Here is a 22,051-nt window from a genome sequence, read left to right as displayed (position 1 = left end):
ACAACACTGTAAAGCAACTATACTCCAAAAAAAATTAATTAAAAAAAATAGTGCGGGCAAGTAAAATATAACCGAGATAAATGCCAGAGGCCACTGCAACTGAGAGTAAAATCAGCATGGCCCTGTTGGTGACAACCAAAGACTTGTCCATTTACACTGTAGAAGCAGTTTCACAAAAGATCTATTAATGGGATCATTAATCCAAAAAAATTATAAACTACTGAAATTATCCAGACATAACAAAGCCAATGATTACTAAAATTTAACAAAATTTTAAAAGATAAGCATACGTGCCCTAACAGAATAGAAAACAATACTACTATACTGACTGGCACTAAATGGTTTTCTTGAGAGCATTCACATATATTATTCAATTATATTCTCAAAACAATGTGTTGGTGTGCCTCTGAAGTAGGCAATTTGACTCCCATTTACAGACAAGGAAACTGAAGTTCAGAAAGAGCTAAAACAACTACTGCGTGGGGTACCTAAACAGTATGACATGCTATAAATTCTAACTCTTCAATTCATTAAAGTCAATTTGAGTTAAATAGCCTCTGCTAGACATTTTTCAATTAGGTTTAACTTATTTGCTTAGATTCCTGGTCATTTCATAGAAAGTAAATAATTTACTTTGCCTGAACACAGAGCAAGAGCAAATAAATCTCTAAGAAAACCTAAATAAGTCATAACTCTCAAAAGTTATTTGCTTAATTGGGTTTATTTTTAAAAATATGTCAATTAAAATGAAAATGGTGCTGCAATGGTGAAAATTTAGAATTTTGCAAGAAAAACTAGAAAATGACAAAAATATTATATAAAATAGCAATAGGCAATTGGATTGCTAATCACATTTAATGGGATAAGGGTAAAGATCTGCAGCTCAAGAAACAATAATATTAATTTTTTTTAATCATGAAATGAGCTGGCATGTGGAAAAATGAGATATGTTTTTCCACAAGCAAAATCTTTAATTCATTTATGTATGTTATCACTCAAAAATGATAAAAACCACAAAATTTTTAAACTGCTTATTAAAGTAAATTCATAGAAAAAAGCATGTAATTCTTCACAGAGCTAGAAAGATGACAAATATAATTCTCAGGAAAACTACAGGATAAAGAAAGATAATTACACAACAAACAAACATCTGTTACGTGATCTTGCTCTCTATTATTTCTCCAACTTCTTCCCCTATAAATTCTGTGACCCAATCCTCCTACACACAACTTCTTATTGGTCTCCCTACTCTCTAGGCCTGGAATGCTCTTCCCCACATAGCTACATAGCTATAGCTCACCTCCTTACTTCCTTCAGGTTTTTTCTCAAAACTTTCCTTCTCAGTTAAGTCTTCCCTGATCATCCCATCAAGTTGCAACATTCTCCATATTTCATAGGGCCCTCTTCCCTACTTTGTTTCTTTTTCTTCTTAGCACTTCATTACTTTCTAACCTACAATTACTTATTTATCTTGTCTATCAGATGTAAGTTACATGAAGCCAGGGATTTTTATCTGGTCATGTGCCTAATAAACATATCTTTGATAAACTGAATGAATCTTCAGTTATGAGATGACATTATTATTAGAACAAATAAAGTTGAAAGAACATAAAAAAGGCATGAGAAAGGTAAGCTGGGAATGTGTTACTTGACTTGATAAAACAAAAAAATAATATACAGCATAAAATAATTTTTAGGGACTTTCCTAGAGGTCCAGTGGCTAAAACTCCGAACTTCTAATGCAGGGGGTTTGGGTTCAGTCCCTGGTAGGGGAACTAAGATCCTACACGCCACGTGGTGCGGCCAAAAAAAAAAAAAGAATTTTTAGATGGCAAAGAAAAGGAAAGGCTTTTTGTTTTAGAAAAGTGTAGAAACTGCCTCTAAATGCAGGTTTAGTAAAATGCTTATTAACATCAGAAAGACTTTTTATTTTTAAGTCTATAATTCTTTTATTATGTTATCCAGAGGATAACATACATAGTTAAGAAAAGGAAGTTATTCTTTCTTTAAAAAGACTATAAAGGAGATGTTTTAAGGGAATATAAATGCATAAGAAAATAGAATCTGCTTAAAAACCCAGAACTTAAAATTTTATGCAAAATGTGTCACGATTGTTCTATACCTATAAAAAACAATACTTACACTTGATTTCAAATAATTCGAAAAGTTCAAAAAAGATCCAAAGAGAAACTTCTCAGAGAATATTTTATTTGTATAACCTCTATGAATAGACCCTTCTCTCCATATACAGAAATGAGGAGAGTTAAAGAATATTTTTAATAACATTTCCAAATTGGTTCTCAAAGGCACTCAAATCAGTTCTCCCTACAAAATTCCTTCTGGCTTTGCGGGGGGCAGAGAAAAAAGGTGAAACAAATCACAAACATCATTAAAACTGATCATGAAAAGTTGAAATTTCTCTCATATGTAATTTTATAATCCCAAATATCTATTCCATTTTGTCACTCATGAAACTCTTTACCTTAGCTTTAGCTTTTATTTTTTCACAGCTGCCCTATTTACTAAAAGCAACAATTTAAATAAAGGAACAATTTATTATTAACAGAATTTAAACAACTCTTACTCAGACTGATTCATAAGTCTAAAGGAATCTGGGAAGGAAAAAAAAAAGACAAGGTGAATCTAAAAAAAAGAAAGGTGGGGAGAATCTGGTTATGACCTAAGGCACTTGCAAATTTATTTGCAAAATCAATAAAATAAGCTGACATTAAAAAATTAATCTGTCCCTCAAATGTCTATATCATACAATTTTGACATTAATTATTAACAGTATTTTAGAGTAGACCCCAGGAGAAAGTCATACACATTCCTTTACAATTTATAAGATATATTTTAAGTGGCATAAAATACCTTAACAATTTCATATTACCCAGTCAGTTTAATGTTTACAATTTATTCTATTCAATGGAAGACACATGTTTTCTATATTCATTAAGCTATTCATTGCAGTGTTACCTATAACAGCAAAAAGTTGGAAACAAATTATTTAGCATATTCTGGAAATGGTTAAATAAATGATGGTATATCAACTCACTGTGGTATTATGTAGCAATTAAAATAATGGGACTTAACTGGAGAACTTGGGAAAATGTTTAACAATGTTAACTGAACAAAAGCAAAATATATATTTAAAAAGTTAAATAGAGCACAACTATGAAAAATAGATATACATGTGGAAAAAAAACTATAAAATGGTAACTCTTTCAGTACTGGGATTGTAAGTGAATATTCCTCTACCCAGTTTACCATCATGTTGTTACATTGTTTTTCTATAAAATAAGAGGAAAAGTAGCAAATTGCTCAGTCTATATTATAAACTTATCATTTATTCACTCATTCATGCATTCAACTATTTACTGAGCACCTATTACATGCCAGACTTTGTTTTAGACTCTGGGGACTCTGGGGATACAATGGCCAGCTAGACAGACAAAGACACTGCCCTCACAGAGCTTGCACTGTAGTATAGGAATTAAGTAAACAAGAGAATTTTAGATAGTGGAAAATGCAATGAAGAAAAGAATAATGAGAAAGAGTAAGCACGGTGGTGAGGAAGAAAGTCTACTTTAGATGGGTAGCCTGGGAAGTCCTCTCTGAGGAAGGGATATTTGAGCTGAGATCTGAATGATGAAAAAGCACTGGCTACACAATAATGTGGAGGAAGAGAGTTCAAGCTGGCACTTCTTATTCATTCCTATCTCAGCTCAAATATCCCCAATTGCTAGTACAAAGCCCATAAGGCAGAAATGGCTTAGTATGTTGAAGGAAAGGTGAGAGTGGTCTTCAGATGAGGTTGCCGCGGTAGGCAAGATATCACCAGGGTATAGTACAGAGCTTAGACTTTGTTCTGGTTGCAATGGGCAGCCATTGACAAGTATACAGATAAATTATTTGGGTATTTTATTAGCATTCTTTATGAACAGAAGTCACATTTGTATAACACAAAATACTGAGCATGAAGTATGTCCTGGGTTAGAAAGAACAGCACTGTAACTGTCCACAGCCTGGGCCAGTAATCTGCAAGGCAGATAAGAGTAAAGCAAAGCTGCCACAGAAACACAGAATAAGGTCCCAGCAGTTAAGGGGCTACACTCTGCGCAAGGACACAAACGAAGACTAAGATTTAGTGATCTTAATCCGGAAGCCAGAAGAATTTCTGGATAAGAAAAGAGCAGCCTGGGTCACACAGAAAAGCACAGTCTGGACCAGAATAATTTATTTATAGATACACTGGTTAGGAAATATTACCAGATTCCTTAAGCAAAGAACAGTCAAGTCTTTAGCTTCTGTTGTCTATATAGTAAATGACATAATTCTCCTTATTGAGGAGAATTCAGTCGCTCGCAGTAACTTCTGTCATCTTTATTAAGTCTCAAGCATAAAAAAAAATCTCTTTGAGAACTGCAACACTGCTGCTGGATGAAGTGACTCCTCCATGATTAAAAATTCTCATGAGCAGACAGACCAAAAACAGGGAAGCAACATTTACCAAAAACTATGTGTAAAAGCTTATTTCTTCCTCCATGCGCATTCAACAAATGCTCCTTAAAAGGTGTGGGGAAGGGGCAGAGCTCAACGATAATAATAAGTAACAAGTTCCTTAACTACAGCAAGAATTATATAAGGCCTCCTTATTAAAAAAAAAGAAAGAAAAAAGAAGGTAGAACACAGTCATTTACAAACAACCGTTTTTGCCTCATAAGATCAATAATTTTAAATATCTTGCTTCTCTGTATAGAAAATTATTTTATTTTATCTAGAAATAAACTAAGATTTTTTTTTTCCCCAAAGTTGGCCAGGATTCTAAGACTACTGTCTTCCTCTTTAAGCCTAATGTTCACAGGTGTCTACTGTATTTTCGCTCTTTGGTTAATATGTCCTTTTTCTTTTTGTCATCTAATATTCACTAATATATTATTTTGACTTCCACAGGTAAAAGGTCAATATCAAAAAATGTCAGTTAAAATTCATGCAATGCTAAGTTTGGGTCAGAAGGATATGCTTATTTTTGGTCCAAATGTTTTACTATCTATATTGGGAAAGGAAAATTTACTCCTCAAATAGCATTTTAGAATCTAAAAATAATGGAGCTTCTCAAAATGATTTTTTCTGAATTTCTTTAGTAAGTATAAACAACTTTTAAAATAAAAACATAAGCATTATAAATTTCTAATTGCAAATGTAGAATTCCAATAGTCAATTCTTTAAAGTCTGCTACTTTTGAGTTTAAAATTACCATTTCTAGATTTTTCAAAATGCTTTTATAATTACAAGCAACTTTGTTCTTCCTCAAATGCTTTATTCATAAAGTCATAAAATCTGATTCACAAAATAAATGTTCCATTTCAAGATTTATGGCATTTACCTTCTGCTGTATCTAGAAAGATTAGTTTAAATGTTTTGAAATATTTATAAATAATTATTTTTAAAACATTTAACTAAAATATACCTCGTAATTATTCAGATTTAACAGTTATAAAGTTATTAATGTCCTATTTTATCAATATGTTACTATATGATAGAAATTTATTAACATTTTCTAAATCAATAACCAGTTTTTTAAAATAATCAGTTTTAAATAAACTATTTTCCAACATGAATTGCATCTTTTTATTGTTCCATTTCTTTTCTCATCTAATAGGTTAGTACTAAACCACTGGGCAAATTGAAACAAATCACATTTTGGGGGATTTTTTAAAAAACATAATCACAGGTATCTTTGAATTTTATTACAATCACTTAAATTTCTTTAAATATCTTGATGCTGAAAATGCGATAAAATAGCTTTAGCAACATGAAACTTCACTTTCTTTAGATTCAATCTATGTAAACTATATTTTGTTTCATTTTTCACTTAAACATTCCATATAATTAATTAAACACTCTAAAATTCTCAGGGTACTGATTTGGTATTACTAAGTTAGAAGACTTAAAAATATGTATAGTACTTATTTTCAATTCTTTTTCACTACTTAAAATTCTGTACTCTTGGATCTCCTAAGTCAAAATAATGAAATGCAATAGTATGAAATATATGTCAGGACTAAAAGTAGGGCAAAACTCAAAGAATCTAGATTATAAATATTGCTCTTATTGTTATACCTACCTGTTTGTTGCAAACAGTTGTAACCATACATAAAAGAGAATACAAGTTCAATCTATTCTATTTACATGTCAATTTGGGATTCAGACAACAAGTATTAAAACAACATTCTAAAAAATCCTGACTGTAATGGTGATATAAATGTCAGATAATAGCGTAACTGATTGTTACTCTTACACCACATACGTATACTTTTTTGTTTGATATTACACTCAAACTAAACATGTTTGTCTCAAATTGAGGAAAGCCAACGAAAGGGTTAATCAATCACAGGACCATCTGAAAAGCAAGCTGGCTGATAAAAGCTTATCAAGAATACAATTATTGTGGGGGTTGGGGTGGGATGAAGTGGAAGATTGGGATTGCCATATATACATTACTAATAAGAAAAAAAATATCAAATTTTACCCCTTAAATATATGCGGTTTATTGTATGTCAATTATATCTCAATAAAAGTTCTTAAAAAAGGAATACAATTATTGTGTAGTTAATAAAAAAAAGTAAGTAGTTTTTAGTTAATAAACCATCAGCCTTCAAGTAGCGCTTTAAAGCATACCAAAATGCTTTTCACTGACTTGTCCCATTATTTCACAAATGCACAAGCGGAAGAATGGTGGGCAGTAATAAAGAATCAGGATTTCACTAGATAAGACTTTTATCAGATAACTAGTTGGCAAAAATTATAAACATTCATTATTTGCAACCATAACTTAATTAGGGGACTTTTATGGAACGGGTATTTCAACAACCATTTTAAAAGGGGAAAAGTTGATTACATTGTTCCAAGTATAGATAATTTTTTAAAAACTGGAAGAAGAGTGAGTCATAATGGTGGTGGGGAAACAGACAAAAAAAATAACAATTAAATTTGCACTGGGAAAGGAGAAGGAATGGAAAAGTACAAGGAAATAAATAAGTATAGATTGTATAATAGAATCTTGTTAGAGAACCATTCAGGGATTTAAGAAAAAGGGCTCTTACAACTGATACGGTAGATAATGAAAATAGCTTTAGAAGCCGCATTTAAGAATAACTATAGAAGCATAATTATAAAGAAATACCTTCTGTTTTCCTTTTAGCTCTGTTTATTTTTTAAAGGTAATAAATATTTAAGAAAATAAAACTGCATTTTTATTATTAATTTAAGAAATTATTTCACTATTTTATCTTATTTTTCTTATTGAAATTTTTATTTTGATTCTTGTAACAGTCATAATCTACTCACACTCTTCTCTTACCTTAATGCTTTTTAAAATCTTTATTCTATTATTATCCTTCTCTAATTGCATTTTACTTTCAAATTATGGCTTCTAAATAGTCCTCAAATCTGTAGGTGGCTCAATGAGGTATCACCTCACACCGATCAGAATGGCCATCATCACAAAATCTGGAAACAACAAATGTTGGAGAGGGTGTGGAGAAAAGAGAACTCTCCTGCACTGTTGGTGGGACTGTAAGTTGGTACAGCCACTATGGAAAACAATTTGGAGGTTCCTTAAAAAACTACAAACAGAACTACCATATGATCCAGTAATCCCACTCCTGGGCATATACCCAAAGAAAACCATCATCCCAAAAGAAACTTGTACCATAATGTTTATTGCAGCACTATTTACAATAGCCAGGACATGGAAGCAACCTAAATGCCCATCAACAAATGAATGGATACAGAAAATGCGGCATATATATACAATGGAATATTACTCAGCTATAAAAAGGGATGAGATGGAGCTATATATAATGAGGTGGGTAGAACTACAATCTGTCATACAGAGTGAAGTAAGTCAGAAAGAGAAGGACAAATATTGTATGCTAACTCACATATACAGAATCTAAAAATGGTACTGATGAACTCAGTGACAAGAACAAGGACGCAGATACAGAGAATGGACTGGAGAACTCGAGGTATGGGAGGGGGCGGGGGTGAAGGGGAAACTGAGACAAAGCAAGAGAGTAGCACAGACATATATATACTACCAACTGTAAAATAGATAGTCAGTGGGAAGTTGTTGTATAACAAAGGGAGTCCAACTCGAGGATGGAACATGCCTTAGAGGACTGGGGCAGGGAGGGTGGGGGGGACTCGAGGGAGGGGAGTCAAAGAAGGGAGGGAATATGGGGATATGTGTATAAAAACAGATGATTGAACTTGGTGTACCCCCAAAAAAATAAAAAAAATAAAAAAAAATCTGTAGGTGGCTCAAAAATATAGGTTTAAAAAAATACACACTAAGTGAAACACAATATGCTTAAAATAATTAACATATATAAACAAGGCTATTGATTCTGAAACCATGACCCTTGAAAGTCACAAGCAGCAATTCTACATTGTAATTTTACTTTCCAAACATATGTATTGACATGGAATTAAGACTTTGTTAAAACTTTCCCAAAAATGTATACAAAAGTTTAAAAAGTCTGAAAACACAACATTAAGTTAAGCAACGTCAGTACAATATTAAAATAATTAAGTGAAAAGTGGGGGAAATCAGGCAAACACACTAATTGTCAAACATGTCTCTCCAAAATAATACTTCAGCTAAAACCAAGCTTTCTTTAAAAATCACCCTATTTAGGGCTTCCCCGGTGGCACAGTGGTTATGAATTCGTCTGCCAATACAGGGGACACGGGTTTGAGCCCTGTGTCTGGGAAGATTCCACATGCCATGGAGCAACTAAGCCCATGCACCACAATTACCGAGCCTGCGCTCTAGAGCCCAGGAGCCACAACTATTGAGGCCACGTGCCACAACTACTGAAGCCCACGAGCCTACAGCTCATGCTCTGCAATAAGAAAAGCCACTGCAAGGAGAAGGCCGTGCATTGCAATGAAGAGCAGCCCCTGCTCTCTGCAACTACAGAAAGCTCAGGTGTAACAACAAAGACCCAATGCAGCCAATAAATAAAAAACTAAATAAGTAAATTTTTTTAAAAATCACCCTATTTAGTCACTGTCTGATCAAAATTAAAATTACAGAGCCTTGCAACATCTCTCTGGCTTGGGATGCTGATAGGGAAGATAAAGGATGCTGACAGAGGGTAGTGGTCAGAGGGTATATGGGAACTCTGTACTTTCCACTCAGTTTTGTTGTGAGCCTAAAACTGCTCTTGAAAATAAACTTTATTAATAATAATAATTTAAAAAATGAACCAGCCAAAATATAATTCTAGAAATTTGGGTTGTTATTTAACAATAATAAGATGATGGCAAGGGATATATATTCTGAAATGTGTGGAAATGCTAAAGCTAAAGTAATTTTTTAACTTCCAAAAGAACATTTTCCATTAAAATATAAACTATAGATAAATTCTTAACTTTAAGGAAATAAATGGCAGATCCGTGAAGCTTCAGAGAATCCTGAAATATTGGTATATGCTAAAAGAGCTCAGGAAAACATTTTTGAATGCAAATGACTAAAACTGTTCCAAATTAATTTTTGAAAGACTAAAATATGAATTGGTTTTGGCTGTAAAGATAAAGAGATTTTTTTCTGTTACAAATAAGAAAAAGAATACTTGTGATTAACTGCTTCAATTTAATGTATTTGCTTACGTGTGCAATTTTTGGTGACTCAGATATGCAAACACACTAATATGTTCAAATGGCTTACTTATCTACATTCCTTAATGAAAAAGGGAGATGGAAAGAAAAAAGCAGCAAAAAAAAAAGGAAAGGAAAGAAAAAAGAAAAGAAAAGAAAAGAAAAGAAAAGAAAAGAAAAGAAAAGAAAAGGAAAGAAGAGAAAAGAAAAAGTTCTGCTTGGCTGCTTCTGTGGGACAACCTCATTTACTCCCGCCCCTCTTCTCCCAGGTTGTATGGAAAATGCAGAAAAAAAGGAGAAGGGCAATAAATAAAGATATAAACATCAAAGCAACCTAAATGTCCATCGACGAATGAATAGGAAAATGTGATATATATAAAATGGAATATTATCTATCCATAAAAGAAGGAACTCCTGTCATATGCAACAACATGGATGGACCTTGAGGGCACTATGCTAAGAAATGTCAGACAGAGAAAGACAAATACCATACGAGCTTCCTCATATGTGGAATTAAAAAAAACTCCTAGATACAGAAAACAGAGGTGGGAAGTGGGAGAGTGTGATACGGGTGAAGGTGATCAACAGGTACAAACTTCCAGTTATAAAAACATAAGTCCTGGGGATGTAACATACAGTATGGTGACTAATACTGTATGGTGTATCTGAAAGTTGCTTAGAGAGTAGATCTTACAAGTTTCCATCATAAGGGGGAAAAAAGGTAACTATGTGGAAATGCATGTTAACTAGACTTATTGTACTGATCATTTCACCATATATCCATCTACTGAATCATTATGTTGTATACCTGAAACTAATGTTATACATTAATTATATCTCAATTTCTTTAAAAAAAAAAAAAAGACACAGATAAAAGAAAAGAGAAGAAAAAGGGAAGAGATCCAAGAAAAGAGGAAAAAAAAAAAAAAAGGAGGGGGCGGCATTTGCTTTCTTCTTTCCCAGAACTAGCAATAACAAGGAAAGAGACAAGCAGTAAAAAAAAAAAAATATTCCTTAGAGTTCATGTTTCTTGCCCCTTCTCCTTCTCCAACTCTCATCATCAGTGACTTAAAGCAGCATACTCCATGTTCCTACCATGTGATACAGTTCAGGGTCTGGGAAGAAACCCTCCTGGGAGGGTTGGTATGGGAAGGGAATGGTAGGGATAGGGATATAGGTGGAACACGAAACACATTTAGCATTCCACCAAACAAAGAAACTCCGTGTTTTCACACAGTCATAAACTAAGCTTACATTCCACAGTGCTATACTTCAGAAACATGATAAGATGATAAGACTTGTGGATCACCCTGGAATCCACAAGCCCTTTAATAATGTTTCTGCAAAAATTAATGTACAAATAAATTAAATTTTGTTATAATTTATACATAATTTATATGTGAATGTAATATAATAAACAAAATTTATACAAATTTAAAAATCCATTTTACAAGTTGAGAATGATCTATATATTTAAGAACTATAGTAAAGATACCTATCTCCCCCACAAGAAGCCAGTGCAGCTAGATCCCAGAACAATGATAAGGTGTTCGAATAGGAATCAGGACCATGGAGATGAAAAACAGAAACGCTTTCAGTTCTGCAAAACAGATTAACAATGAAAAATACTGGTCCAGGAAGGAAAGCCAAGACTACTCTGAAATGGAGAATGCAACCTACCTGTAGAGATAAATAAGGACCTTGGACTAGGAATACTTTAGAGTCCACTGGATAAAGAGAATTCACACTGCAGAAGAGTGGTACACAAGACTAAGCTACATTCTGTTTCTGCTACATGCACCTGACTTGCTTTTCATAGTTCATTCTCCTCTAAGTCCTCATCCTTGACTTTTTTGTTATCATAAACAGGAGTTGCCCAAGTGTTAGAGTTGTGAAGATTGAATAAGTGTAGGGAGACAGGTGACATGGAAGTTACTGTAATGAGGCTGTAGCCTTAAGACACTGCCAACCCTTCAAGTGGAAGCCAAAACAAAATCTGGAAGACATGTAAGAACCTAGTACACACAATATATTCAGGTAGTCTTTTCTCATTTTGGTAACCTACTGCTATACAATATTTCTGGGAAATGGTTTCTATTTTATTGCTGGGTACACATCTTACTCCATTGAATGCACTTATGGATGCATACACAAATCTTCTCTTTCACACATACATACAAACAAATACAATTAAACCTCAATATCTCATATTTTTAACTGCAGGACCTATATTTTTTTCCCCTGGTTGCCAATATGTCCACCTAAATAGAAAGAAGGGAAAGTGGAAAAGGAATTAAAATTCATTCTTGCATTTCCTGTAGTAGCAGTTTTGAAGCACTTACGGCCACAGTGGACCCATATTATCTGGTTCATTGCCTCTGTGCCTATTTTCACCTATTAATGCCCAAACAGAAAACTAATCTCTAGGTTAACATGGTGATATCTAATTAAATGACTTTCTACCTCTAATCTAGTCCCAAACTGTAACATAATTGTCACTGAAGAAACTGATGTATGTTTAGACTCTGACTATGTTTTAAACAGTAGCATAATTTGCCTTGCTAATGGCAAACATTTACCACCTCTTTTTTGTGCCTCCCTAAAGGACTTTCAAGAATTGGTCACAACAAGAGGGCAGACAGCAGTATCAAGCAGTATCAGCAGTATTTCGTCTTGTGGAACTGAAAACCACAGCCACAGAAAGATAGAGAAGATGAAAAAGCAGAGGACTTTGTACCAGATGGAGGGACAGGATAAAACCCCAGAAAAACAACTAAATGAAGAGGAGATAGGCACCCTTACAGAAAAAGAATTCAGAATAATGATGGTGAAGATGATCCAGGACTTTGAAAAAAGACTGGATGCAAAGATCGAAAAGTTTACCAAAGACCTAGAAGAATTAAAGAACAAACAAACAGAGATATGCAACACAATAACTGAAATGAAAAATACACTAGAAGGAAACAATAGCAGATTAACTGAGCAAGAAGGGTGAATAAGTGACCTGGAAGACAGAATGGTGATAATCACTGATGCAGAAAAGAATAAGGAAAAAAGAATGAAAAGAACTGAAGACAGCCTAAGAGACCTCTGGGATGATGTTAAACGCATCAACATTCACATTATAGGGGTCCCAGAAGGAGAAGAGAGAGAGAAAGGACCCAAGAAAATATTGGAAGAGATTATAGTTGAAAACTTCCCTAACATGGGAAAGGAAATAGCTACCCAAGTCCAGGAAGCACAGAGAGTCCCAGGCAGGATAAACCCAAGGAGAAACACACCAAGACATATAGTAGTCAAAATGACAAAAATTAAAGACAGAGAAATGTTATTAAAAGCAACAAGGGAAAAACAATGAATAACATACAAGGGAACTCCCATAAGGGTAACAGCTGATTTCTCAGCAGAAACTCTGCAAGCCAGAAGGGAGTGGCATGATACATTTCAAGTGATGAAAGGGAAGAACCTACAACCAAGAATACTCTACCCAGCAAGGATCTCATTCAGATTCAAAGGAGAAATCAAAAGCTTTACAGACAAGCAACAGCTAAGAGAATTCAGCACCACCAATCCAGCCCTACAACAAATGCTAAAGGAACTTCTCTAAGTGGGAAACATAAGAGAAGAAAAGGACCTACAAAAACAAAAACAAAACAATTAAGAACATGGTAATAGGAACATACATATCGATAATTACCTTGAACATAAATGGACTAAATGCCCCAACCAAAAGACACAGACTGGCTGAATGGATATAAAAACAAGACCCATATACATGCTGTCCCCAAGAGACCCACTTCAGACCTAGGGACACATACAGATGGAAAGTGAGGGGATGGAAAAAGATATTCCATGCAAATGAAAATCAAAAGAAAGCTGAAGTAGCAATAGTCACATCAGATAAAATAGACTTTAAAATAAAAAATGTTACAAGAGACAAGAAAGGACATTACATAAAGATCAAGGGATCCATCCAAGAAGAGGAGAAAACAATTATAAATATATATGCGCCCAATACAGGAGCACCTCAATACACAAGGCAAATGCTAACAACTGAAAGAGGAAATGCAAGACAGAAATAGAGATACAGATGTAGAGAACAAACACATGGACACCAAGTGGGGAAAGCAGGGAGGGTTGGGGGGGGATGAATTGGGAGATTGGGATACCAAATTGTACACTCTAAATATATGCTGTTTATTGTCTGTTAACTGTATCTCAATAAAAGTTCTTAAAAAAAAAAAAAAACTACATGGATAGAAAAAAACAAAAACAAACAAAAAAAGAATTGGTCACATTACTTTTAAAGAGGAAAAGATTGAAAATGATCATTGGTAAAGCTAGAGAATTTCATCATCCTTTTTTTTTGACACACTGTCTCCTAGAGTCCCTAAGGAGGAACAATGGCAACTGTTCTCTTCATCAACTTTCTTTTTCACAGTGAATAATCTCACTCTTTTCACTTTTGCATTTTTCCTATAGATACCATAGAGACAACTGGAACCAAATATACCAAAAGGAACTACCATTTTCATTGCAGTTTATAGGAAGAAGAAAACAGAGAATGAATTTTGTTTTATTCCAGTATATATGTTTGCTTGGGGCAAAGAAGTGGCTTTTTGCTTCCCATTCTGTGGTTAACTTCTAGAAGGTGACAACAGTCTTCTTCTTACACTGGTTTTTGCCCACTACAACAACTTCTATGTAGGAGGCGAGTTATAAAAAGAAGAAGAAACTAAATAAAAAAATAATATGTTATAAGAGAAAGAGAGATGGAAAGCACTGAGAAGGTCATGGTAAATAAAATTAACTTCCAGTAGATTTTTAAAATAATAAAATGAAGCAGTCAAGAAGGAATACTAAAACAAACAAATAAGAAAATTAACTTCTAGAAAATAGAAATGCCTAGAGTTGTATCGATACTATAGGATTCTTTACCAAGATGTCCAGAAGAAAATGTTAAAGTCCCTATTAGTTGTTCTATTTCAATATGGAAGTTTACCTGCTAGAGTTGAAAAATTAGAAACATTAAGGAATATTTGTAAATAGTTGTGAATAGAAACCTAAAATGTATTCATAATTGAAAAATGCATTTCCTACTCTCCTACTGTGTTGAAAGAAAATTTAAAAACCAATACAATGTTTAAATAAATTTTCATTCATATATAAGGGGCTCTGTTTTCTTATTTCCTGCCACTCACAGGTAATCAATGACAGGTTAAAGGTGATCCAACAGCTCTTTATTCCATGCCACTTTGATAGCATTTACTAAATTTAGAAGTTACAGCACCTTAAGTACAGAGAAGACAGGGACAGCATTAACAATCCTCTAATTTGAAGAGTGTTTTATTTCTTACCGTGTCTTTTCCACCTATGACCTCTTATTGACATGCTGGTTACTGCATTTCTTGATATTCTAGAGGAAGTTGGTGTGATTTCAACTTGAATACACCTTGTACCCTCCTTACTAGATTTCATGGCACCATGAGGCAATGAAGCCTGTATTGCATTGGCAACCTAAGAAGGAAAAATATAGTCTAAGATTAGCATTAAACAGATGTATTATTATACCTTTAGATAAAACAAGATGCTAAATTTTAACAGATTTTTAAAAAGAATAATTTCTCCAAGATATTCACAAGATGATATATAAGTCCTCTAAAATAAGAAGTAAGAATGCAGAAGGAAACTTATGTTTAAGGATATATGTGGTGAAATTTAAAATTCCAAAAATATTAAATTATATTTCCAAATGCCTAATGCTAATTAATAAACACAGTGCTAACATGTTAATGAGAACATTCTCATAAGTGAAAATGACTATTTATCAGGCCAAGAAGTTAGCCTAATGAAATTTTCAAATCATGTATACCTTTTTCAAGTATACAATTTTTCTACTATAACAAGAGCATGAATCACTGAGTATTAATAACATACTAAGGCACTACGAATGGCTACTTCTCAATTTATAGCTCTAAACTGAGAAATTTTAAATTACAAAATTTACAAAAGTAAGTGAGGCACCTACCAGCAATGGCTCTGGATATAATTCTAGCTGGGCTCTGTATATGATATCATCCAATGCTTTTTTAGCTAGATCCCATTCTCCATTATAACTATAAAATTAAATGAAGTATAATTATTTTAATTCTATATAACTGAATAAGATAAAATGAAAAACTGTTTTCTTTAATGAGGGAAATAATGTATCATATTAGCACACTGCTTAGCCTTTCACCCTCATTAAAAATGTACTATTAAATCTTTGAATTCCTTTCAATTGTATCTGAAAGCTTATTAATAGCAAAGAAAATTTTACAGATGTACATTTCATCTCTAAAGAACATGTCTATTTATAGAACAGATATCCAAAAAGCTAGGCAATCTCAAAGCATTTTACACTTTCGAAGCAAGTCAGAGGATAATAAATTATATACCTCAGAATAACGTTCAAAACATTTCATGGTCTAATTACTCGGTAACTGCCGCAGTTTTTAATGAAAATCTACAACTACTGTGGCTTGCAGCATCCTAAGTAGTTACTTCTTTGCATTCACACAGTCATTTAGAAGTGTATGTAATATATGCCTCAAATATCACAGAGATAATGGGGAAAAAGTGTGTGGTTACATTAATTTTCAAAGATATGCCCAAACTCTTCTTAAAACTGGCTAAATGATGGAAGGGACAGAGAAATAATGGCTCGCTCATCTGATAACAAAATAAAGAAATGTGAATTACATAAAGAGTGCAAGGGAGGCCTAAAAAAAATGGAATGAGAATGCTCTCACCCTAAAAACAAGATAAAGCCAGATAATCTACCAAATCATAACTTCTCATGAATCCAACAAGAGCTAAGGTCACAGGGCAACCAAGTAGCCTGAAACCCAACAGCAGCTAGGTGCCCCTGAGGAGAGTCAGGCCACAATGCAGGTAGGTAGTAAGGAGAATTCAGCTTAACTTTTCAACAAATTCCTAAAAGCCAGGTGTGGGCCAGTACAAGAGTATAAAAATCTGGAAGCAGATACAAGGGCACGTCATACCGACTCATCAGCTCTTCTCCACAAACCACCTTTGGGCACTCATACGAAAAACTAAGTGCAAGGGAGGGGACCAAAGAAAGCTGCTCTTGCTAGTGCAAGCCTGAAGGAGAAGAGTGGCCACCAGAGCAGGAATGGCACCAAAATCCAGCCAGACCCTTTCAGTGGAACAAAAGTTTAAAGCCTTTGAGGAAAGAGCAGCAAACTCTTTCACTCTGAGGGCAGAGTGAAGACCAACTCTAGATGTGAGGGAGAGAAAAAATAAAGATCTCTGCCTGTAGGGGAGGATCAGGAAATCACCCTATGCCAGGAAGAAGTAAGGCCAGAGGTCTCTTACCACTGGAGGAGGGGCAGGACCAAGAATATTGAGGAAAAGCCCTCCAGCAATAAGTACCAGGTAACATAAAAGGAATTTGAAGTAGGTGGTGCAATATAGGTAACCATAGCAACAACGAAATCCAGTCCCAGCTCACTCCTGCCTATAACAACTCTACTAGCATCCTAGGAAAGAGGCATATCCATTTCCAGCATTAATAATATTTACCTCAGTCTCCACTGTCCTACCCAGGAACAACATGATGATCAATCAAGTAATACAAAGCACACAAAAAGCAAGAAGAAAACAACCCACTGTCAAGAGACAAAAAACAATAGAACCAGATTCAGAGATGAGCCAGATGTCATTATCAGGGAAATTCAAATAACTAAGATTAATATATTAAAGGCTCTCATGGAGAACAGGGACAACATGTATGAACAGATGGATAGTTTATCAGAGAGATAGGAACTATAAGAAAAAGCCAAATGGAAAGCCTAGATATAAACACAGTAACAGAGACGAAGAAGGCCTCAGCGGGCTCATCAGTAGACTCAACATAGTCAAGGAAAGAATCAGTGAACATGAAGACAGATCAACAGAAATTACTCAGCAACACAAAGCAAAAAAGAGAGAAAATAAAATAGATTACAGCCTGCAAGAGCTGTGGGGCAATATTAATGGTCTAACACAGGGGTCAACAAACTTTTTCTTAAAGGACCAGATAATATTTTATGCATGTGGGTCACACAGTCTCCATGGCAACTAGTCAGCTCTGTCCCTGTAGCACAAAAGCAGCCACAGATAATACAGAGACAAACGGATGTCAGGGTGTTTCAATAAAACTTTTTTAAAAAAAGGGAACACGCCAGATTTGGCCCAAAGATCATAAATTCTGCCTTCAGTTAAGAGGCTCATAATTTACTGGGGAAAGTTAAGGTATCAAGTGAGTATAATACAAAGTATAGTAAGGTATGTATAGTAAGAGAGTTACAAAGTAAAAGATAGGGTTCAAAGAAAAATACTAATATGTAAAGCATCAAGTAAGACTGAGCATCACTATTAGAAATTAATAGCAAATTCATAATAAACTTTGTGATGAAAGAAGCTATAAGATTTTTTCAAGAATTAAAATTTCTGGAAATGGAAAAAATATAGTCATTAGAGAAAAAAATGCTATTTGGAAATTACAGCAAAAAAAAATGAATAATGAAGAAAATAACTGCGAGTGTATTCAGGTGTCACAAAATTTCATCCTGTACCCAAATTAAAGAAAGATGATGAAGTGTTTTAGTTGGTTACAAATTCTTTGGAATATTAAAAGATATGTTTTAAATGATAAAACTGTTATCAAGATATTCATTCATATTTTTTCACAGAACTATGCTGATTGTTTATTGAGATTATAGTATAGTAACAATAAAATAACAGACTATAATTTTCCAAAGAGATCAAATGTTAACTTTGTATATGAAATAAACTTACAAAGCAAAATAAATTCCTGTTAACATCTGAACCATGAATCCTGAAGAAACCGGTACCCTGCTACTTATACCTTTGTATTTTCTTACATGCTGTCGAGGATATCCACAAACACAGATTCTAGAAAGACCAAAATAAATATATTCATTAAATTAGTAAAAAACTTAGGTAATTTATTTTTTAACATTTATAAGCCAACAATGTACGTGGTACGCTCTCATAACAAACCAAATAGCATGAAACAAAGAATCTTTCAAAACAGAACATTTGTCTGTAACATTTTCCCGAGTAAGTTAGACTGGGAAAAAAATGTAGAAAGCTAGGGGTATGTTAATACATAGTAAGTGAACCAGATTCTCAAGAGTTGGTTCACTAATTTTGATCAATCATTATTACTGACTAAATTATTAATGATTTTTGGTTATCATAAAACCATAAAACATGATACTGAGAACTATTTATCATGAATAGATCTGTGGTATGATCCTCTATTCCTGACAAAGTCCTTGACGAAAACTGCAGGCTCCAAAAAAGTAGTTTAAAATTAGACTCAAACTTCATTCTATATCTTGATAAATTTCAGACAGACTGAATGAAAATTTTAATGTTAAAATACCATAAGAGAATAAAACATGACCAAATAGTTACATAGTCTTCACATGCCCAAACATCCTAAAGACCAATAGGTTTTACTAAAATTTTTAAAAGAAACTACAATAAACAAAATCGAAATGTAAAGAAGTATTAATCATAGTAAAGAATATTTAAGGAGTATTTAGTTTAGTGAATAGGAAACCACCAGAAGTCTAACACAGGGGACCAATTACATATATCATTCAGAGAATAATATGAACAAACATGATGTTTTGAAAGTCAATTTAAATGACAGGGAAAAAAACTAAGAACAACACATACATCCTATTCCATCTTGTAATTAAAAAAAATAGGTGAATGGCATGTCACTGCAAAAAAAAAAAAACCCATATACAAGGTCACAGAGTTATCTCAGAGCTATGGGATTATAGGCTTATTTTCTTTATATGTATTTTCTAAATTTTCTATGATCCACATGCACTGCTTTAAACATAAACAGTAAGTTTGTAGTTTTAATAAAATTGGAAAACAGCTGTTTTCTCATAATATGGTGTGGTTGATCTAACACAACCCTCACTTAACACAGTACTAATCAACAGATCTAATTATTCACCCCATCCCTTCATGCAATTACTACCTGGGACTTAATATTTCCTCTACTTAATGAATCTAATTAATCAATTAGATTAATCTAATTAATCTTTACTTAAATATTCCTGAGTATACCACAGGCCATTTCAAAAATATTCAAAGCAACTTGAGGAGATTATTTATTCAAAGCAACTTTAAAGAATAAATATAAATTCATTTCATATCAAGAGTATCTTAAAACTCTTTAGAACCAAGAGTAAAAAGGAGCAGGAATACTTATAAACTGAATATTTCCACCCCCCCCCACCAAATTCATGTGTTGAAGTCCTAATTCCCCAATATGATGGCATTTGGAGGTGGGACCCGCCCTGGGAGTAACCAGGTTTAGATGACATCATGAGGGGTGGGGCCCATGATTGGATTAGTGACCTTATGAAGAGGAAGAGAGACCAGAACATGCTCTACCACATGAAGGTTGCCTGCAAGGTAGGAACAGGACCTTCACCTGGAACTAAATCTCCTGGCATCTTGACCTTGGATTTCCCAGCCTCCAGAACTATAGTTTAAGCCACCCAAGCTATGATACTTTGTTATAGCAGCCTGAGAAAAATTAGCTCTACATAAAATAAAACCAACTCAATTTTGCTTGATAGTATAAAAACTTATATCCAAATTAGAAAAGAGACTCCTCTCTTATTACCTAAAGAAACTTAGACAAATTTTATCTTCTTACACCTTACACCTTTATGACAGGGATAGTAGTAAATAACTGAGAACCAATATATGAAAGGATTTTTTCAATTAATTCATTTATTCATTAATAAATACTTATCAAGGATTTATACTGTGTTAGACACTAGGGATACAGATAAAAGATGCAGTTCCCATAGGGATTCACAATCTACTCAGGAAGACGATAGTAAACAAATATTTGCAATGAATAAGTTACAGAGGTGGCAAAAGGAGAGCATAGTAAATGCTGGTGGCAGTAGTAGAGGGTCAGAGAAAGCTTCCTAGAAAGAGATTCCTTTGAACTGAGCCTAGAGGAAAAAGTGGCATTTTCCAGGTGAAAATACAGTAAAGGGCAAAAGCAGAGAAGGAAGAAACAGTGTGATATCAAGAAGACTGGGGAAATTTTAGCAGAAATAGAAGGCTAGGACACTAGAAAACAACAGAGAAGCAAGCTAGTTAGGAGTCAGGGTATCTTATAACTTGTTATGCTTTATCATGAAGGCAACAGGAAGCAACTAAATAAAGATTTTTGTTTTGTTATTTTAAGTAAGGAAGGGACGTGATCAGGCTGGTATTTTGATAATATCACTCAGGCTGTGTTGGAAGAATTCAATGAAATTAGAGAGGAGAGTGTCCAAATATCCCATGAGTGAGAGGAAGGGAGCCTGAACTAAAGAAGTAATTGTGGGGAGAAGGAGAAATGGTGGGACTGGAGTGACATCAAGAAAGTATCATCAGAGGGACTTCCTAGGTGGCACAGTGGTTAAGAATCTGCCTGCCAATGCGGGGGACACAGGTTCCATCCCTGCTCCAGGAAGATCCCACATGCCTCGGAGCAGCTAAGCCCATGCACCACAACTACTGAGCCTGCGCTCCAGAGCCCGTGCTCCACAACAAGAGAAGCCACCGCAATGAGGAGCCCGTGCACCACAATGAAGAACAGACCTACTGGCCGCAACTAGAGGAAGCCTGCATGCAGCACTGAAGACCCAATGTAGCCAATAAATAAATAAATTTACTAAAAAAACAGAGTATCATCAGGGAGTAAGAAGGAAAGAATAGGAGGAATATACAATGATCCCACATTTAATCTGGATAGCTGGCTGACTGGTAGTGCCATTAAATCAATTTGGACAAATAAGACATACTGTTCTGGAAGATGCCAAGTTTCAGATATGTTTATTTTTAGGTATATGATATATGTGTCACTTCTGTCTGTCATGTCCTCTCTCCCACCACTAATAGTACCTCTATCGCTCTTAGCTTTAGGAACTAGTCTTCCCCTATAAAATCAAGTATAACCATGTGATTATGGGGAGGCTGCCAATAAAACTGCCTGTGATAAGAGATCACTACTCTTAAGGTCTATTTTTCCCTTCTTCCTTTTAATAACATATAATGGCACACTCCCCTCCACACTCCCCAACCAGTTTTAGCTAGAACTATGGCCACCTGCTAGAGACCATAGCTCCTAGCCTTCCTCACATCTAAGTATGACCATGTGACTGTTCTGGAAATGGTCTGTTAACTGAAGGGGTACAACTCCTAGGTTGTACCTCTAAAAAGCAGCTGCTTGCCTTCCACTCTCTCTTTCTCCCTACTTTCAGGATAGAAGGCAGATGTAGTAGTA

At 34.3% G+C, this 22,051-nt stretch overlaps 1 protein-coding gene across 3 annotated transcripts in view; it reads right to left on the bottom strand.

Annotated features, from left to right (window-relative positions):
- Positions 1 to 22,051, bottom strand: part of HYCC1 (hyccin PI4KA lipid kinase complex subunit 1) — an 86,140-nt gene that overhangs the window by 5,477 nt on the left and 58,612 nt on the right. For all 3 annotated transcript variants that reach the window (XM_057731171.1, XM_057731170.1, XM_057731172.1), the window contains 3 exons: positions 18,508 to 18,624; positions 15,695 to 15,782; positions 15,024 to 15,183 (listed from right to left, as the gene is read on the bottom strand). In XM_057731171.1, the coding sequence (XP_057587154.1) occupies positions 15,024 to 15,183; positions 15,695 to 15,782; positions 18,508 to 18,624 (365 nt within the window). The remainder of the gene's footprint in view (positions 1 to 15,023; positions 15,184 to 15,694; positions 15,783 to 18,507; positions 18,625 to 22,051) is intronic.

This window comes from Hippopotamus amphibius, chromosome 4 (assembly GCF_030028045.1).
Source record: "Hippopotamus amphibius kiboko isolate mHipAmp2 chromosome 4, mHipAmp2.hap2, whole genome shotgun sequence".
Lineage (NCBI taxonomy): Eukaryota > Metazoa > Chordata > Mammalia > Artiodactyla > Hippopotamidae > Hippopotamus > Hippopotamus amphibius.
This window is presented reverse-complemented; position numbering and strand designations above follow the sequence as displayed.